The sequence below is a fragment of the Pangasianodon hypophthalmus genome, chromosome 5 (assembly GCF_027358585.1).
Source record: "Pangasianodon hypophthalmus isolate fPanHyp1 chromosome 5, fPanHyp1.pri, whole genome shotgun sequence".
In the NCBI taxonomy this organism is placed as follows: Eukaryota; Metazoa; Chordata; class Actinopteri; order Siluriformes; family Pangasiidae; genus Pangasianodon; species Pangasianodon hypophthalmus.
In genome coordinates, this window is record NC_069714.1 from 18,097,082 (window position 1) to 18,117,697 (window position 20,616).

A 20,616-nucleotide genomic window follows, 5' to 3' on the forward strand; every position below is an offset into this window, starting at 1 on the left:
TAAGCTCTATTACCTACTGGAAATAAGAGAAATTCTAACACACTTCCGTGAGCGCACTAGTGGCAGCAGTTCTGTCAGGAAAATATAAATAATATCCGAGAGAATTACTGGCAAAACCACCTACACATACAAAATACTATTTGAACCATAGATTGTAGCCATATGCTGCGGCCATTGTAGCAATGGCAATATTGATTCATAATTCCAATATATAAATTTAATTTATGCATAATTTAAACAATATGCAAATATACATGCATCCCTATTTCAGTTATATGTTGTAAATATATCGCAGTTAATACAGCTTCTTATTTTTAGTGACATTATTGTTTGCTAAAAGTTAGAATTTTGACCAGGCTTTATCTGGATACTATGAATATACAATTTGTGTGTGTGTGTGAGAGAGAGAGAGAGAGAGAGAGAGAGAGAATATTTTCTATTTGTTTATTGTGCTCACTAGGACGAATGTGTTTCAGAGTTCTAACATAAAGAGCATAATCAGTAATGCAGTAGAAGTAGTGCTACCTCGGCCATATGCACAAAACCGATGGGATTTGCGCCAGCCCCGAATTCCTTTTTTGTTCGAAGACAATTTACAGCTTGGCAATAGAGATTTTTATGGGCCTGTATCGCCTGTCATTGGATGCCACTGGTCATGTGCAGGAGGCAAGCGTCTTCATGGCCCCCTTTCCTGATTTTTCAAGCGATTTTTTTTACCGCATTCTGCAGCTAAAGCGTTGTAACCCAAAGACATTTTCTCTGCTCGCATGTTTGTTTTGTGTATTTTTCAGAAAGTCTGAGTGAGATACACTTAGAGACAATGAAAGATTCCATAGCTTTATAGCTGTCACTTTGTGCTGTCCGACGCTAGAGCTCGTATACAGACTGCATTTGGCAGGACAAACACAAAAATGCCTCAAAATATCGGCAAACGACACAGAACGGAAGACATGGATTATCGGGATTCGTTTGGTAAGTTTATTTCATATAACGCTATTCTGGTATAATCAGTATTTCCACATTTATCTTTACTCTGAGGCAAGAAAAATATATTACTCAGGCAACTTACATTAATAATCTATCACTAACTACTGACTAGTTTTCCTTTCTTTCGAAATTGACTATATAAACTCAATCAGAACCAACACAATACACTCTTAAAACACTGCGAGTTTATACAGAATATCATTATTACTATCCATCATAACACTGAAGATAAAGAACTGGACAAAAGAATACCTGAAGAATTATGGCAAGGTCATCTTGTGTTCAAATCAGTTTTCCTTTTTTATCCTGTATAGTTATTGTCAGATTTCTCTGGGTAATGTTTCATATGCTTTGGGTGTTCTTATAAGAACAACAACAGCAATAATATTAATCAATAATAATAACAACAACAATGTTATTATTATTATTATTATTATTATTATTATTATTATTATTATTGTTGTTGTTGTTGTTGTTGTTGTTTATTAAAAATTAATGTAAGTAATGATAATAATAATTGTGCAAATACTGTCCTACATGTGGAGTCATGATTTTGGTATTACTAACGTTAAAAAGGTTATACATTTAATGAATATAATGAATCCTGATAGCTTTTAATATGTCCACTTACCAGGCGATAGCTTTCTCATTTATATGAAATGCGAATGCATATATTCATAAGAACTATTTTGTGTTCTATGTGCCCTGAAAATCCCATTTTGAATATTGAAATACAGACAACACAATAATATTACTTGTTTAATAGGAAATACGATGCTGCAGTTGCGTACTTGAATGCATTTCTTTCCAAACGAGACTGTTGAAGTTCTGTGGCCAGTTGGGTGCTGTGGAACAAAGACAGTATTTCACCAATGGCTGACAGACAGCTGCAAAACTATTTACAGCCCTACTGCAATGCGGCAAGAAAAGGAGAGAAAGGCGCAGAATCAGAAGCATACCAAACAGCACACAGACGCCAATAACCAGCTCGTTCTATTTTGTTATTTTAATATACTCCTCAACACAAAAGCCAAAAAACACTCATATATATATATATATATATATATATATATATATATATATATATATATATATATATATATATATATATAGTTTTCATATAAAAGGAATAACGTTTACAATTTCGCCATAATTTTTATAATCACTAACCTGATTGCATAATTGCATAATTTCCTTATATTTGTATGTGGCATTATTATTTGGCATGCAGTATAACAGCAAGTGAATCGCTTGCAACAATGATTGTCCTTCAGTCTAAGAATTTATGAAGTTATGAAAGGCTTCGCATGTTCAATAATCTTAATATTAATATCGGTCTTAATATTGGTCTTACGTCATGAATAAAGACTAAAAAATGCGCCACTTGCGCCAAAGAAATAACAATACCCCTATTTACCGACAGGCGGCAATGTTGTCCCACACTCTGACACTTGCTAAGGTCTTTCTCCGTAGTTTGTATTCATATCACAGGGTCTAGTTGTGGTTGGTTGATGGAAGCATGTGACCTGGTTGTAGAGCATTTTTTTTTACGAAGGAAATATAGCGAAGAGTCTATGGGCATGAACCAAAATCTAAAAGCAAATTCTAGTGATAGCATAAAGCAGAAACTGCATAGACGTTAAATATGTGAATTTCAGAACAGTTTCTATTGGTCTGAATAAGGCTAGACAGGATGCTCAAGGTTTCCCAATGTTGCTAGTTTATTATTTCAGTTATCTTAATATATAATATTTGCATATTAGTGAAACGGGTTACTTAGGGCCTGGTAAATCCTTAACTAAAATAATTAATTAATCTGGTAAATATACGCAGTCAAAAACTAGTGTAATAAAAGAAATACCTTTTATTAACAAATTAATGTGTATGAGTTGTCCCTTACAGCTTTAATTGTAAATGACTTTAGGAACTTTATAACCCTTTATAAAATTAATTCTAAAAGATTCACATATTACTAAGCCTACTGCAGCATTTGATGAAGGCGAAGAGTCGCCATATGGAGAGAGAACTTACAGTTCAAAGGTTCTCACGTTGGCTGTAGTGCGGTTCGCACCAGGGATGCGTTTTATTGCTTTATTGCCTTAAATTTACAGTGTGAAAAACAACCACAAATGTTCGCGCTTCAGGCTTTTGAAACGGACATCATTTTTTCTGGAGTGTATAACGAGTAAAATGAAGGAAATCACTAGTTTAAAAAAAAATAAAAAATCTAACTGCATCCACCAAGTGTAAATAATGTATACTTTAGATGAAAAGAACATAACGTTCTTTCTCCTCCAACATTCAAATGTTTTCCCATCTGAGAAACACGAATGCTTTTATTTCCTCTTGACATCAGTGCAATCTCCATTATTGAATAAGTGCAACTTTCAGGGTTATTTATGGCACCCGCGCGCTGTCATGAATGGCTGTGGGGAAGCACGTGATACCATTAAACTTTGTTTTATGGCCAGGGAGTTGACAAGCCAAAATATAATTCACATTGTGTATTAGAAAGGCCTTGCAGACGTTTAGAAAAGATCACAGTGTCGGTACAGGAGCCCGAGTAAGTGCTGATTTAGTTTTGAACATGGATATCGACGCTTCTCGGTGTGCCTTACGTGATCATAGAGTCCCTCGAGGTAAGAGCGATTACAATAGTTGTCACTGAACTTGTGCGAGGTTGAATTGCATAGCATTTGATTCGTTATCGTTTTATTTTAAATTCCACATGGTGTTTCTGGTGTGGCTTGTTTGGTTGAAAATCGTTATTGTGCAATGCTAAGTGTAGTTAGGTCTCACAGAGTAGGAAATGTAATGAAGGTGACGGCGTGATTGTAATTTAGTTGTCCGGATTTAGTGCTCCGTTATCAAGGAAAGTAATGTGGGCCTCGAGGACAATGGCTACATCTTAAAAAGTCAAGAATTAAGTGAGGAATAAAGAAATTAGATAGCGAGGAAAAAATCTATCAGTTTTGCTTTCATTTCGATAGCAATGGATAGTGGTATATAAAATGCATAGTTAAAAACAAACTAACAATATCATGTTATTTGCTTCCAAAAATGAAATGAACCACTTCTTAATTTGTCATAGACTATTCAACACTGAACTGAATTGAACACATTGAATTAATGTTTTTAATTTAATTAATAATAACATTGACACACATCTACATGTTATCTCGCACTGGCATCAGAGTTGGGGTTGAATCGAAAAGAGAATCGAATAACTCTTATTATTTCAAATTTGCATGACTTTAAACTTTAAACACGAGTTATTTAATCTATTCTTAAAGATTAAATGTGCTCTCTAGCGCCCCCACTCCAACTATTCAACATGTAGAAACGCCAAAACATACCGTTATTATTATTATTATTATTATTATTATTATTATTATTATTATTATTATTATTATTATTATTATTATTATGTTAATTTTTACGTGTAATATTCCTTTTATATGAAAATTAATATATTTTCAGTTTGTCTGATTTCTTTAAATAGGTACTGCCTCCAAGTGTTTGAATTTGGGGTATTAAAAGGAGATGTATTCTGAGATACTGAAATCATATTGCACATTATATTTGTAAATTAAGCATTTAAATTATTATTTAATGCAGCCTAGATTTCAGTTTTCATATTGAGAGATGAATGAGAGTTCTGTTGGCACTCCGTCTGCTTTTGAAATGTAATATTAAACGACTATACAATACAATACAAATTTGTAATTATAGAACATTAGCAGAATGATATAAACGGGAAAAAAGCTGTTGAAAGAGTAACAGAGTGAATCTAGTGACTATTCAGGCTCTGCAATGGAATTTCAATTTCCGAAAACTATTTTTAATATTGTTTTAATTTAACATGCTAACCAGAATTCGAAAATAATGTAAAATAATTGTGGTTCCTGGTAAACGTTAAGACAGAGGTCACGACAAGCGTTGACTTTTCTGTCCTTTTGTTCATCAGTAACTCGGCTTTGACCCGCACGAACAAGTCTCAGGGCAAGGTGAATCGCAGGTCAAGCTGTCTAACACATATTAAAATGCAAAACGCTTTAAAGATAAAAGATCTGTTATACACAAATCAAGATCTACTGCTATAGGTTAATAGCAATATCAAATTACATTTCATCGATAATGTTATCATATTTTTAATCAATATTACACACACGGTTTATATATAATTTAAAAATATACTCGCCTATTTGATCTTTTAACAGTAAATTATGTTTAAAATCACCTTAACACCTATTCAATTAAAATTAAAACGTAAAGTAAAGGGCCACTGGAGCTGGTTATGGGGAGGTCATGCAGAATCCCTGAAAACAAAAACCTGTGTGATGTGAGATTTAAAAGAATCTGGTTGACATAGCTTATTTATTTATTTATTTATTTATTTATTTATATATACATACATACTTAACTTCGTCCACCCGGTGTCCGAGAATAAGTGAGACCGCCTGATTTACTTTAGTGGTACGGGCAAATGTCATGTGTGAATAAACTTTATAATATCGTTTTACTGCTGCATTAAAGCATAACTTTACCTAGAAACACGATGACACATAAAAATCTCGATTTTATTGGTGAGTTTAGTATTTACTGTCCGACTGTCCGAGAAGATGGTGCATGGTACAATATTTTCCGTCAGAAAAAGGGGGGCTGATTAAAACCTGTATGCACGCTATTTCATATGTTTATTATTAGACAAAAAAGTAGGAAATTGGTTAAAGAATTATTCATAAAAGTTTATGGATAAATTATTCCATAAAGGTGGGCTTTGTGTTTGATAGTGAGCTCTCTGCCTCTATGCTTTGGTCACAAGCAGAATTTGAATGTATATATCCCGTCGTCTATATATACCCTGTAGAACCGAATTTGTGTGAAAAAATCACGGTCACAGATTCGATTCTAGGGGAGTATATGGTCGATGCAAAAACTTCGAATAAACTCAAATTTTAACTTTGCATTTCATATAGGCCATTACGCGTTTTACGTGTTGCTGTATTAAGGCCCAACGGATGGACTCGTCTAAGTTATACTGACAGTTGAGGAGTAAGAGCGTTGTCTATACAGCATTAACTTAAGTATTATCCCTGGTGTAGTGCATCTTGATTTTTAAAAAACGCCTTTGTTCTTGATGAAGTTGTTTTGTGAAAGTGCTTTTGAAAGAGTAACTGTAATAGCACTTGGACCATTCTCTCGGCTCACATAAAGACACTCTAGACATTAGCGTTATTTTCATTTCAATTAGACTCAGCAACACAATGCTACACTAGTAGATAAGATACACTAAGTCGTAATATAAGCTAATGTACTTTATTCTGTCTGTTTGGGGTCATCCGTGCCAAGCTTTAGCTTCTCATATTTGCGTAACCATAGCCTCTCCACCTTCCAGTTGTGCTATTTGGTGTTTGATTATTGATTGGCACGCTGCATTGATGGCCATCCACAGCGCTGCTTGGAAGCCCCTGAAAGAGTGTGTGGGCCAATGGGGCGATGAGACTCCTGTAACTTCTGAATGACCTCTTCATCACAAAGACGATCTCAGTCAATTGTCTACCGGCTTTATTCGTCTCTTTTTGTGGCAGAGGTCGCATTGTATCTTTTATTTGTTTACCAGTTAGAATCTCTGGATGGAGTGTGATTTGTATGGTTGAATATTAATCCTAGATAGGAAAACAAATATCTATATTAAGGTGGGTATTTATCTTTTATTTTAAATTATTTATAATTATGGATTTTCAGTATGGTAATAATGCTCACTGACCTTTGTTTATGAGAAAGGTGTAGGCTGTTCATTTTCAAGTTAATTTTCAACCTTTGGGTGCATTAGACATGCTACACCATTAAATTGTGTGTTCAATCAATCCTAACTGATGAAATTATGCAAAGTTTGTTAAATTTGCTGCTAGGTGTGTATGGCTTCTTACCCGCTAATAGACTCACTTCACCTCGATTGGCCAAATCCGGTCACATGGGTGGCTAACTTTATTCAGTTGACAGCAAGTAGGAGGGCTTTATGGAGGGAGGAAAAAAGACAACTCGAGAAAAATTAGTATTTTCTACCTTCAGAAATTAATGGCCATGAGTTCCTACATGGTAAACTCCAAGTATGTGGATCCCAAATTTCCTCCATGCGAGGAGTATTCGCAAAACAGTTATATACCTGAGCAGGGCTCTGGATACTACAGTCCATCGCAGGACAGTGATTTTCAGCATCCAGGGATCTACTCACGGTCAAACTACTCGGAGCAACCCTTCAGTTGTAACACTGTGCAGGGCTCAACACTACAGCCGCGGGGTCATGTGCAGGAGCAAGGCAGCCATCCCGGATCTTTCCCCACTCATGGCGAGCAGTGCTCTCCGATCCAAATATCCGGCCCGAGGACTTGTGATCAACAACAAAACACAAAGAATCAGAACGGGATACAGACCAGGCAACCTGCAATAGTTTATCCCTGGATGAAGAAAGTCCATGTTAGTACGGGTAAGATTCATTCTTTTCTGCTGTCTGTTTCAGGACTAGTTGAATTCCGCTAGGCCTATATGAGACACCCAAAAATTATTCGGTGAAATATTTATGGCTTCTTCTGAAGGGGCCGCCAATTACACTAGTCATAAATTTTTATTGCTTAGGAAATAGGCCGCTGGCTGTATTGGCTGCCTCAGCGATAGTGAGACGCCCAAGTGGGCTATCGAATTTTTTCATGAAAATTATGGAATATGGCACCGAATAGAAATTTCTTAATTGATTTAATTATTTTAAATTTAAGGGAAACTTTATTCGAGTTAATGCAAAGTGAAATTTGCCATCTTGAACTAGGGCAGTTCCCTTCATTGGGTTTCCTTGCTCACCCAAGTGTGTCCTTGTCTTTTCCAGTGAACCCAGATTTCACAGGAGCGGAACCCAAGCGCTCGCGGACAGCCTACACGAGACAGCAGGTTTTAGAACTAGAAAAGGAATTTCATTTTAACAGGTATCTAACCAGACGGCGTCGCATCGAAATAGCGCATACTCTTTGCCTCTCTGAGCGACAGATTAAAATCTGGTTTCAGAACCGAAGAATGAAATGGAAAAAAGATCACAAACTGCCCAACACGAAGGGAAGGTCGGCATCGGCTGCAAAACACGTTCAGAAGGACAACCAGACAGATATCACAACTTTATAAAAGAAATGGAAACAACTGACCCCAGAAGTACAGCTGAACTGTGTATGATAGACAATGCTTCGTTTGTCTTTGCATGGTTTTAAATCCTGACATTCCGATCTTTAAGCTATTTAATATGAAGCAGAAGCACACATCATTACCAAACGCAGTATGAATGGATGCGATGAAAGGAGCCTCAAGACAATTTTAAATATTGTATGTGTGAAGTGGCAGACTATAGGAGGGCATCACAACTTGATTCACGGGCTGCCATGAGGTATATATTAATTTTAAAAGATTGCAATATCTATATGAAAGCAAGTGAGCTTTAGAAATCATATTCTTTTATTATTACCATTATATTTTCCGTGTAATCACTACTCTCCTAAATGCATTATGGTCTGTAATAAATTCGATAAATTATTTTGTAAAGAAAGCAGTGGCTTATGACTTTAGCCAATAATTTATTAAACTATTTGATCAAAGCTCAATAAATCTTGAATATCTGGCCTGGAAAATATTCGCATTTTAATTACAGACTTGGTTAACCAAAATATTCGTTTTCTGTATTGAAAAATCCTGAAATAATTTAGTTACGGGTATGGCTAACCGAATAATTCGTTTTATGTATTGAAAAAAATCTTTAAATAACACGAAGGTCTTAAAAAATTAACTACTAGTAATATAGGATGAAGAGAATAAACCGTTCTTCGAAAATTACTCTAAAACAGGAAGCGCAACATTTGAAATCTATTTTACTTTGTTGACCATAGTATTGGATACCTTGACGGCTATAAATCTCACTTGACAGTTTTGTAAACAATGTACAATTAAAGCAGCTGTATATCTGTCTTCCAGATGTCATCAGAAATTCCTAAATAATAGTTCATTTATTGTTTCACGTACTTCTGGGCTTTAGCTAAACTTTTTTTAAATCTTCATTTCTTTATTTATTAAATGCCAGAATAAGAATGCTGAGAGTTTGTTTGTTTTTAATTTCTATGTGAATTCAAGTGGTCGTTCCTTAAATATACTATGTTCAGTTAGAAAAAGTGCATTATTTTTTATTCTATATATTTCTGTATTTTGTGCATATTTTCTACAAGCATATTTTCTAGCAAATGAATAATAGAGCTCATTAAGAAAAGGTTTATCCACAGACCACGAATACCCTGTTGCAATAAGAAACAATGTGTATAGCTCGCTGAAAGAAAAGCGGTCTGCTGTTTCGGTTTCATTAAATTTTTATTTTGAGCAACAGAGATGGGCTTAGCTCTGAAAATGTGAGTGGAGGTATTCACGTCGTGATTAAAGATTGACTGTTCTACTGTTATTGTGATGTCTTTGTCTTCTTGAACAAAACCGTGAGGCGCTCACACATTGCGAAGACGTCTTCTGCCTCAAGTCTTCACGTTGAGAGGTCTGAAAAGGTATTTTACACAGAAGTTCGACAAAAGCCTCGCGGGCAGGTTCATCCAGAGGACACAGTTTCTGTTGCCTTTCGACGCTTTTGAGCCGTGAGCACTGACCTCTAAACCCCTGACCCGCGAGACAGGCCTTTCTCGCCCAGACACTTCTTTGGACCAGTGTAGGAAAAAAAAGATCTCTATAAATCCTTATATACTTTATATATACATGGTCAATATTAACTTATAGTAAACAAACAAGAAACAAGCTAAAAAAAAAAAAAAACACCAGTGCGAGATGTATTTTGAACTGAATAGTGTTTGAAAATGTGATCATTTGTTCCTTTTTTGTTTTTTTTAACATTGTAGATTCCAGGTGCCATCACCTACCCTTTCCGGATATTTAATAAATCACACATACTTGTTTCGGATGAGACAATACACTGACATGAGCACACGCGCGCACGCACACACACACACACACACACACATCTATCTATCTATTACTCATATATATATATATATATATATATATATATATATATATATATATATATATATATATATATATATATATAATCTGCATTTGAATCTCTCTCTATATATATATATATATATATATATATATATATATATATGTGTGTGTGTGTGTGTGTGTGTGTGTGTGTGTGTGTGTGTGTGTGTGCGTGGGTGGAGAGAGAGAGAGAGAGAAAGAGAGAGAGAGAGAAATAACATTTTATGCATGGGTGTAAGTCTTGCTTATCATTCACTCTGAATGGCAATCACTTTCACTATAGGGTCAAGCAAACAGTATTTTTTCATTCACTATAATCCTAGCTATAATTCGTGCTGTAGAATACTACCTACTGCAGTGTCTGGACTGAATATATGTTTTAAGTTCATTGCAAATTGATAATTCTTTCAAAAACACTGACAGAATAACATCAGTGTTTTGTACTCAAATACAGCCCCTGAGCCTATCCAAAACGATGTGACAATATCTTTATTCGAAAGCTTTTTCTGTAAAACTGCAAGTTGTCTTTCAAGATCACCAACTGTCCAAGGCTCCAAATACAAGCTACGCCTTTCCTTTAACTGAATTCGCACAGCGTGTAAACGCTGATCTATATGTCTTAATACAATAAATGGGAGCCATAGGCAGTACCATTTGCAGTGACACTGCCCTGACTACCAGCGCCGCTCCCTCAATGGTGTTCAAACGGCCATATTTGATTTCCAGCTGTTCGCAGAAAATGTCTTCGCCAAGCGAGACAGCCCTTTAAGATATATTAAACTGCGCTGTCGACATCCGAAGATAGAACTCGGTGACTATATGGTTCCGTTCTATATCTTTTTTTTTTCTTCCCTATTTGATCACGTGACTGTCTAAATAATTAATGCAGCACGTCCCCTTAGAAACACGGCGTCGTCATTAATCGCAAGGACTCTATCAGACTTGAAAACTGAAGAGATCCAAGAAAATAATATCCAAACGGTTCGGTACCCTCGGCAACTATAACCAGCACTTTTGTACAACATTTCAACCAATGGAAGCTTGGTAGGTAAACATTTAATGTTCTTTTATTATTAAGAAGGTAAGGTGAACATATCTGTCAGAATTATGATAAATAGCGCCCACTGATAAATGCACGAAGCTTCCTCGAGGACAGACAGGAGTCGGAATAAAAGCATGGCAATGACTTTTTGTGTAGAAATCGTTGTAATCACCTCCCGATTTAAACCTACTTTGCAGACCACGACAGCTGTTCAGTCGCAGTTCTGGTTATTTTATCATATAACGGTTACTGCAGACCATTTTAAACCAGTGTCAAGACAAACTTCAGTTACATTTATGCATGAGAAATATCTGAACACGTACATGCGTCGTGAAAAGGCCACTGCGTGATTTATAATCCATCGAAGATGCAGTTCTTCACAGGTTTACCGGTGGCTGTTTGTTGGGATGCATTGTTGTGTGTTTAGGGTTGTAAATGGGCTATAATGCACGGTAGTGAAAACACGCCACACAGGAATATGGGCTTTATGTGTTTATTGATAGGAAAGAAGAGAGTCTGTATGCATTTTATGGTATTAAATTAACCGAGGATAACCTTAAAAAACAAATAATTGTGAGAAAATTAATCTTCACGATCGGAGGCAAACACACACACACACACACACACACACACAGAAGCAATCCAAGACAAATTTAATTTTGTATTTGGTATTTGTGAAGATAGGAAGTAATTGCAGATTATTTCGAAAAGTATGCCAGTGGTTAGAAAGGGATGACGGAGATGTGCATTGCTGTAAATCATGGTCAGTAATTCCTGAAAGGGTGAGAGGCTGTTGGGGGCCGGCCGAGGACCGTAAATCTTTCACTTTTATTGCTCTATGAACATATGCTGCAAACGGAGAGCGCTCGCATTCTCTCCTCAGGACAAGCGTGTTCGGCCACGTTCCCATGTCGCTTCATCTTCATCCTTGCTTTGACTAATCCACTCTAAAAAAAAAAAAAAAATTAAGGCAACATGAAAATACGGAGACAGCATGAAAACATAAAAAGCCCCCCCTAAATTTAAATCTGAATTTACTCTTGCAGCTTATTTTAGCGATTTTACTGCCCCAAAAAAGGTTGAAGACTATAACTTGTATTCCACGACCATAGCAACAATATTAATACAAGGAAGAATAATTAAATTCACCTTCTTCATATTATTATTATTATTATTATTATTAAATTATTAAATATATATATATATATATATATATATATATATATATATATATATATATATATATATATATATATATATATATATATATATATATATATATATATATATTATAAATAACGGTGTTATGAGAAAAACAGAACAGGGCTTGTAATGATTTTGATGAATTTCCCCGGCTGACGGGGTCATACATTGCTGTCAATGCTTTAGCCATAATCGTCAAACAATATTTCGAGGCTTCCTTATGAACTATTATAAACACATTTTAAAAAAAACAAATATATAAGACAGTTTACTCCCACAATCTCAGGTTAATATGGTAGTTTACCCTCAAAATATTCAATCTTTATTGAATAACAGTTTCATATTCAAAATATGAAGCTGATATTGTGATGTATACAAAGATTTAAGCTAACTACCATTTTAACATTATTTTTTTAAACTCACATTGATGTATCCCTTGTTTTATTTCTTACTATATATTTGTCATATTTACACCAATAGACGTTTAACAGAAGTGCCCGTAATATAAGGACGGAGTCAGTACACAGGCTGATTTTTCAGAAATTTTTTTAGAACCAGTTGTAATGAAAGTGGGGTGAACTAAGTGTAGTGAGTGTAGTGAGGGGTTACACGAAACAGTAGCGGTCCTGCTTTTAAAATGGGTTTGTGAGGTAGAGCTTGGTTGGAGTAGCACCCTCAATCAGGACAATCTACTATCCAGATCACGTGAACAAATATGCTCGTATTTTAAGGCAGCGCCTTTATTTGTCATGATAAAGGTTTCTGAAACGCCAATATCGCAATGTTGACTCGAATGATGACCCAGCTTCTGTAAACGTTTATTTATTTATTTATTTTCCAGTGGGAGGTTGACTGCCAGCAATATTTCGTTTTTGGAATAAGGATACCTGCTTGGCTTTTTATTGGTAGTTGAGTGAGTGGCTTCCATTCTTTCGGGAATACTGTCTGCACTGGTATATGGAAATGTTTGGAAAAGCGTAAGATCGGGTTTAGGACGGTGCCGTGCACAGACAAAGGGTGAAGGATATATCCGAGGCGCTACAGGGATAGGTATTGAAACTGAGAAGCGAGACTCTATGATGAATTGATTCCCAGGTAAGCAATTGCATGGCAAAACGCAACCTTTAACCATGGACTTTACCAGGCAAAATATGATTTATTCCATTCAGAGCAGATGAGCTTTATTAACGTCTCCGGATCTTTGACTAAGCAAGTACAATTTATGGACATCGGGGAAATTTGCAGATCTAGTTTACAGTTTCGAGCATCCATGAGCACTTTCCAAAGGTTAGCTTGGACGGTTGTCTCAGTCATACAATTGAAGTTGAATTTTATAGCTGATTTTGCGATCTGACAAATATAAACTAAAACAAAAAGGGGAAGCTACTGCAACCTCTCCTTCTGGCTCATAGCTTGTATGATCGTAAATCACTTTAATTTGTTGTCTTATACTCACAGTAATGTTAGACATGATATATTTGGTTTAGATTATATGCATTGTTAAGCAGTAACGTTACCATATTCAAATCAATTCAATTGCTATATTTCGGATTGTGCTATATTTCGGATTTTTGTCTAGATTTCGAGATTAGACTAAAGTAGACTCCAGAGCACCTTAAAGAATAACGATATACATACATACATACATACATACATACATACATACATACATACATCATATATATATATATATATATATATATATATATATATATATATATATATATATATATATATATATATATATATATATATGAGCGTATAATGTTTTTTAATAGAACAAACTGAGCATCATAAAACAATATTTTAAATTATAACCGATAATTGAGCGCTTAACAACCAGGAAGCAATAGATTTAAACAAATATGGAATAATAAGAAATTTGAATGTGTGAGTTTAATACTAGTGCGTACTACTACTAATATATATGTATGTAATATATATTGTAATATTTTATATATATATAGAACAAGCTGTGTGTTAGCGACTGCAAAAAACAAATAAAATAAACAGATAAAAATAAAATCACTGTTTTAATCTAGCTTAAATAAGGATATTAAGACATTTATTTTTGTAAAATAGACTAAATGTCTTAGAAAGGCTTTGGAATAGAGTAGTATTATTCTCCTTTCCATATGGCATGGCTAAACAATAACTATTAAACAACAATATTAATTTTAGCAAGATTATCCGACAAGAGACGAAGAACATAATATTTACTATAATCACCGACACAGAATCGCAGACATATTTAAGCTCGAGTTCATAGATCATTATTTTAACAAGCCATTGTGTCATTATTTCTACCAAACTTACCGTAACAATGCGTGGGCGAAAACATTGTAGTCAGATAAAGGCAAACCATGTTAAGCCACAGAGACAGCAGGATTTATCCCATTAAGCACAACTTTAAACATGAAGCTCCAGCAAAAGTGTACTACATTTCAAAGCGTAATTAATGGTTAATCGTATGTGGAAATGTTGCAGCTTCGCACTAATAGCGTAGGTAAGAGTCCATTATTTTTCTTGCATCCACCTAGCTTTACGAATGCGCTAAAGAGCAGCGCATCTAGCTTGGAGACAGAACTGGAGAACTGTTTAAATATCTCATCTTCACCGGCTCTTTTGGTTTAAAAACTCAGGAGGAAAAACTTGTGCGGTGTGGATTTCATTGTGACTTACTTGAGCACCTTCCGCCCGTTGTTCATTAATCAGTGAGTTATGGCTGGAGAAGCCAAAGGTCATCTAAAAGGCTTATGAGTGCTAAATATTTTGGCCAGCTACTCTTTGTGTAGAATCGCTTGTGTCAGTTTTTTTTTCAACCTGCGTTTTAACATACATTACTGTTGCTTACGCTCATGACAAAAAGTAAAGTCAAATAAATAAATTAATTAATTAATTAATTAATAAGACAAAATAAGAATAGACATATATTTCGTGGCTTTATATTTTCTTGTTACATACACATGAGTCCTTGTACATCTGTGGGGTGTGTGTGTGTGTGTATAATTTATGTACAAATTTCCAACAACAGGAGGGTATGACTGATATAGAAATAGTAACAGTTTTAAGATGCATAGGCCGCATTGTTAAATAATCTTTTTATGGAGTCCTCCAAAGACAAAAGTAAAAACACACTTAATGCAGCAACATTCAATAAATTATTTCCATCCTCCAGGTCGTGGACCAAATAATGAGAAGCGCTTGAGGGAAAACAGAAAACAGTGCAATAAAGGCTACGGTAAGTAACATTTCTTTAATGAAAACAAAACAAATGAAATATTATTTTAATTCATGACACTTTTAACTTTCATCTAAGATGACAGGGCTTGATGTGAAATAGGATATATAAAACTAGCTAGGCTATATATGCTTGAAACATATTCTATCCTAAGAGTCACAGCACTGAGAGTAATTTTTACACACGGCACTCTGGGCCCACCAAACACAATGCTTCAGCATACATGCCATAAAATATATCATTTAAAAGGCCTTCGTTTTAAATGTATCTCTTTTCAGTTATGAATAATTGCACGTGAATTATATAATAAGCAATATATTAACCATATATATCCCAAACGAGAGCAGAGTATACCCGTCTCCATGCAGTCTTCACCATTTCAATGTATATTTTCCTTATTTCAGTCCAGTATCCTCTTCATCTCATTGTAAAATGTCGCCGCATTAGTTTATTTCAAGACCGATATCTTACAATGCGTGGAGTAGACTGAAGTAGCTGTATTTATACTGACTGCCTGTTTGGGTGTACTAGCAGAGTAAGGCATTCTTTAACCCGGGCATCCTCCTACGCTTGGGGTTTTACACTACAGACCGTTACTCGTCTTTAGCTTCACTCCTGTGTTAAGCATAACATATATAGTTGACCAGCAATACATTTTGTAGGGTCCCACACTGACAGGTGCATTGAAATGCATGCTGTGGAGCTCCAGGCCGTCTAATACTGTATTAAGCTGTGCTGACAGGTTATGAGCCATTCTTTTTTAAAAGGATAAAATAGGGAAGGGTAGATAGAGAAAGAGAAATTGTAGTGTGGCTGACTATAAGCCACGCAGATCCTGAGCACTTCAAAGAGCTAAAGTGATCAGATTGCGCCCGCGCATTTACCACGCATTTGTGATGTGATTAGTGTAGTTTGGTAGCCCTCCCACCCACCACCACCAGTTTCCACAACGGCAGTCACTGCTACTAAACACAAGTCACATACTGCACCTCTCATCAATTATAAGAGCTACATTACAAGGTAAAAAGTCGAACAAAAATAATTTTAATTGAGTCAAATAGGCCTACACTTGCATCGGATTTCAGGAACAGCAATTGTTTACGACAGATGATGGACTATAAATGATATAAACATTAAAGATGAAACACTCCAACAGCTCGACATCAAAACAGAGCGCCTGAGATTTTGACTGATTTTGGCGCTATGACTTACAGCCCGGTTTATGGTTCATATAAAGTTCATCTACAAAGGAGCTACAGGCTATATGGATACACACACACACACACACACACACACACACACATATATATATATATATATGTATGTGTGTGTGTGTGAGTGTGTGCGTGTGTGTGTGTGTGCGTGTGTGTGTGTGTGTGTGTGTTCTTTTTTCTTTTATTCGTTTATATATTATTTTCTTTTAACCATTGATAACAGCTTAGATGTCCATCGCTCAGGACGAGTGATGAAGTGGTAAAGAAAGGGATATTGTTCTGGCCAAAACTGCTGATTCGCCTTCTGTCATCTCTACTTTTGACTCAGTAGGGAACTTTCAGAACAAGTTAAAGTTTAACTCTCTTGTTGCATTCATGGTTAGGCTTCTGAAAATGAAAGGCTTGAAATGTTGCTGAGGAAAGAGCTTTGACTAGTGACCAATTTAAAAGGGCGATCAGGTGCATTATGGCAAATTTACTTATAATACGATGGCTGTTATCGAAAAGACAAATCAGTAAACAAATACCCCAATGTGGAAAAAGTGGAAAAATATTTATTTATTTATTTATTTATTTTGGGTGCTTGGAATATTCTGTATGTCTGATTGTGCATAATCAATGAGTTACGTAGCTTAGGATACTGTATAGGTCTTGATTAAAATTAATCTGAAGAATGGATGGATGGATGGATGGATGAAAAAATGAATGACTTTACACTCAGGCTCAGGAGAACACGTAAGCAGAGCTGTAAGCTATAACTTGAAACTTACACTAACCTCAGTTTCTGGCATGTGCTTAAGACATAACGCTGGAGTTCAAGGTTAGGCAGGTTTCAGCTAAGTTAAACTTTTTAACACAGTTTACATGTGAGCACGGCTAAAATCAATATAATTTGCACTAGTACATTTTTTTCGTTTCAAAGTGTAATTTGGATTCTTGGTATGGTATAATATGAAGTATATAGAGGTATTGGGTTCAATGAATCAGATAAATATTAATGCAAAATTTAAATGAAGTCTTGCTAAATGCATAATTGAACCTGGGGCGCAATAATAAACGGATAAAACTTGACACCAAGGAAATGTGTAAAAAACAAAACAAAACAAAAAACCAACACAGTGTATGCCCACTACTCAAATCATAAACCATTTTTAGCCTTATTTGATCTGATTGGTGAATTTGCTTCTCTCTTTGCAGATCAAAGCTTAAAGAATCTTTGGGAGGTCCCAATTACATGACACAGGAGCCCATGCCACTGGACAAACATACAAAGTAGTAAATAATCTTCAAAATGCAGAAAGCCACTTATTATGATAACTCTGGACTTTTTGGAGGCTACTCATACTCAAAGTCTGACTCATATGCCTATGGGCCCTCCCATCAGTCCTACCCCACCTCCAGCTTAGAAAATGACTATCAGGGTCCCATCTGTTCCGTACAATCTACAACGGTCCGGCCGCCGGTGCACAAAAACAGCGACATCAGTGGTAGCTGTATGCGACCAAATGGCAGCCAAGGCAGCCAACCAGAGAGTGTTAGCGACCAACAACAAGCGCCTCCTTTAGCACCCACCTCACCCAACTCAAGCAGCAGCACCACCACCCCGAAAAAGAAATCTCCCAACAACAATGGCTCCAACACTGCCACCTCAGTCATCACCAAGCAAATATTCCCATGGATGAAGGAGACGCGTCAGAACTCAAAGCAGAAAAATACCAACTGCACAACTCCAGGTATAGCCTATGTGAACATATATTACTCCACGTGTGTGCATAGTATGGGATGGTTGTTTGGAGTGAGAAAGGGACTGGGCTAGTGCATTAATGACGGTTTCACAGATGTCTATGCAGCATATATGTACTTGCAGAACGAGTAAAAAATGAATCAATTGATTGCACATGTCACTACTACCCCAAGTATTAAAATCACTTCATAGGCTCCACAGAATGAATTAAGATGTCAACATAGTTTGTTTGACGTGTTTCCGCTTTTTATATCTTTAAAACACTGAATTCTAAAACTATCCATTTCAGGAGAGACCTGCGATGACAAAAGTCCCCCGGGTCCGGCCTCCAAGCGGGTGCGCACTGCTTACACCAGCGCCCAGCTCGTGGAGCTCGAGAAAGAATTTCACTTTAATCGCTATTTATGCCGCCCACGAAGAGTCGAGATGGCCAATCTGCTCAATCTCACCGAGCGCCAAATAAAGATCTGGTTTCAAAACAGAAGAATGAAGTACAAAAAGGATCAGAAATCCAAGGGAATAATGCACTCTCCCTTAGGACACTCTCCGGACAGAAGCCCGCCGCTAAGTGGACCCAATCACGTTGGATATTCTGGGCAGCTTCCAAATGTAAACAGCCTGAACTATGATGCGCCGTCTCCCCCGTCCTTCGCCAAACCTCAGCAAAATATGTATGGCTTGGCTGCGTACACGGCGCCGTTGGGCGGCTGTATACCACAGCAAAAAAGGTACCCGGGTGCAGAGTATGAGCACCACGGCATGCAAGGGAACGGAAGCTTTGCCAATGCTAATTTGCAAGGCAGTCCTGTGTATGTTGGGGGGAATTTTGTTGATTCGATGCCAGCTTCAGGCCCTATGTTCAACCTCGGTCACCTTCCTCATCCTTCATCTGCCAGTGTGGACTACAGTTGTGCCGCTCAGATTCCGGGCAACCACCATCATGGACCGTGTGACCCTCACCCCACATACACAGACCTCAGCTCTCACCACGCATCTCAGGGAAGGCTGCAGGAAGCGCCGAAACTTACTCATTTGTAAGGATCTCACGTGCGTGTGCCCAAGCGAAGTGTCGCTTTTTATTACCTCATGAGTTAAAAGTAATTTATATAACTACACTTCGAGAGAGAGAAAGAGACACAATGTATTACTCCTGTATTATTATTATTGATAGTACTATTACTGCTATGACTGTAACAATTTTTAAGCTGTGGTCCATTTCTCTTGACTGTTGAAGATGCGACAGAGTGTTTGTTGTCAGTCGTTCAGATCTTGAAAGAGCAGTGCGTAATATGAAGGACATTTCATATCTTATTACTTGAAGGTAAGTTCTGTAGATTTTACAATATTAGGCTCCCATCTTTATAGGGATGGAATTTGTAGAAAAAAAATCATTGCCATTGTTAAGTCGTCTGTTAGTCATTGGTACCTATGAATCAGTCCACACTAAAAGTGTCATTATTTATTATTTTCATCTGAGATTGTATGGCAGACATTTATCACTATTGTATATTTATTATTTATGACTTTTGTAATACATATTATTATTATTTATCTTTTCATGTGGACTATTTATATGGATTATAGTAAAAGTTATGCAACCTAATTGGGAAGATTGCGTGCGGCATTATCAAAACGAGCAAAACGATAACATGATAACATGTGACTAGTGTATTTCCTGCTTTTTTTTTTTTTTTTTTTTTCTTGCTGCATCAACTCGAAAGCGGAAGAGTTTATGTGTTGTTGTTGTTGATGATGATTTTTTTTTTTTTCAAAACAAAATCTGGCACATTTTTTATTCTCATATCTTTGCCCTAATCATCCATAACGAATTTTATTTTGTGAGTGAACAGTCCACACGCAAATTGACGAAATGGTAACGATATGGAAATGTTATATTTTATTGTGTTATAGATTTTGTAAATAAAGTGCTTAAACTGAATGAGTGAAATCATATTTGTGTAATAATACATTTATTATATTCAAGCTGAACATACAAAACTGTATGTCTAATGGACCTAATGTTGATGTTACTTCATTCCCACCCAGGATATCTCATCAAGTATAAGACCAAGACGCCATTTTGAAACGATATCGACAGTAAACAAAGAAGGCA

The 20,616-nt window shown here is 36.1% G+C and overlaps 2 protein-coding genes and 1 long non-coding RNA gene across 3 annotated transcripts; 2 read left to right on the plus strand and 1 right to left on the minus strand.

Annotated features, from left to right (window-relative positions):
* Positions 1–195: 195 nt before the first annotated feature.
* Positions 196–20,442, plus strand: hoxd3a (homeobox D3a). The gene is made up of 4 exons (XM_026912691.3): positions 196–972; positions 15,483–15,545; positions 17,957–18,492; positions 18,793–20,442. The coding sequence occupies exons 3-4, from the start codon at positions 18,051–18,053 to the stop codon at positions 19,539–19,541; spliced, it is 1,191 nt and encodes a 396-aa protein (XP_026768492.1). The 5' UTR covers positions 196–972; positions 15,483–15,545; positions 17,957–18,050; the 3' UTR covers positions 19,542–20,442.
* hoxd4a (homeobox D4a) lies at positions 3,633–9,472 on the plus strand. The gene is made up of 2 exons (XM_026912692.3): positions 3,633–7,477; positions 7,871–9,472. Exons 1-2 carry the CDS (start codon positions 7,069–7,071, stop codon positions 8,158–8,160), a joined length of 699 nt encoding a protein of 232 aa, XP_026768493.1. The 5' UTR covers positions 3,633–7,068; the 3' UTR covers positions 8,161–9,472.
* LOC117597384 (uncharacterized) lies at positions 11,579–14,981 on the minus strand. Its single transcript, XR_004578231.2, has 2 exons — positions 14,621–14,981; positions 11,579–12,048 (listed from the first exon to the last, which is right to left on the minus strand). It is a non-coding gene; the product is annotated as an uncharacterized LOC117597384 (long non-coding RNA).
* Positions 20,443–20,616: the final 174 nt, after the last annotated feature.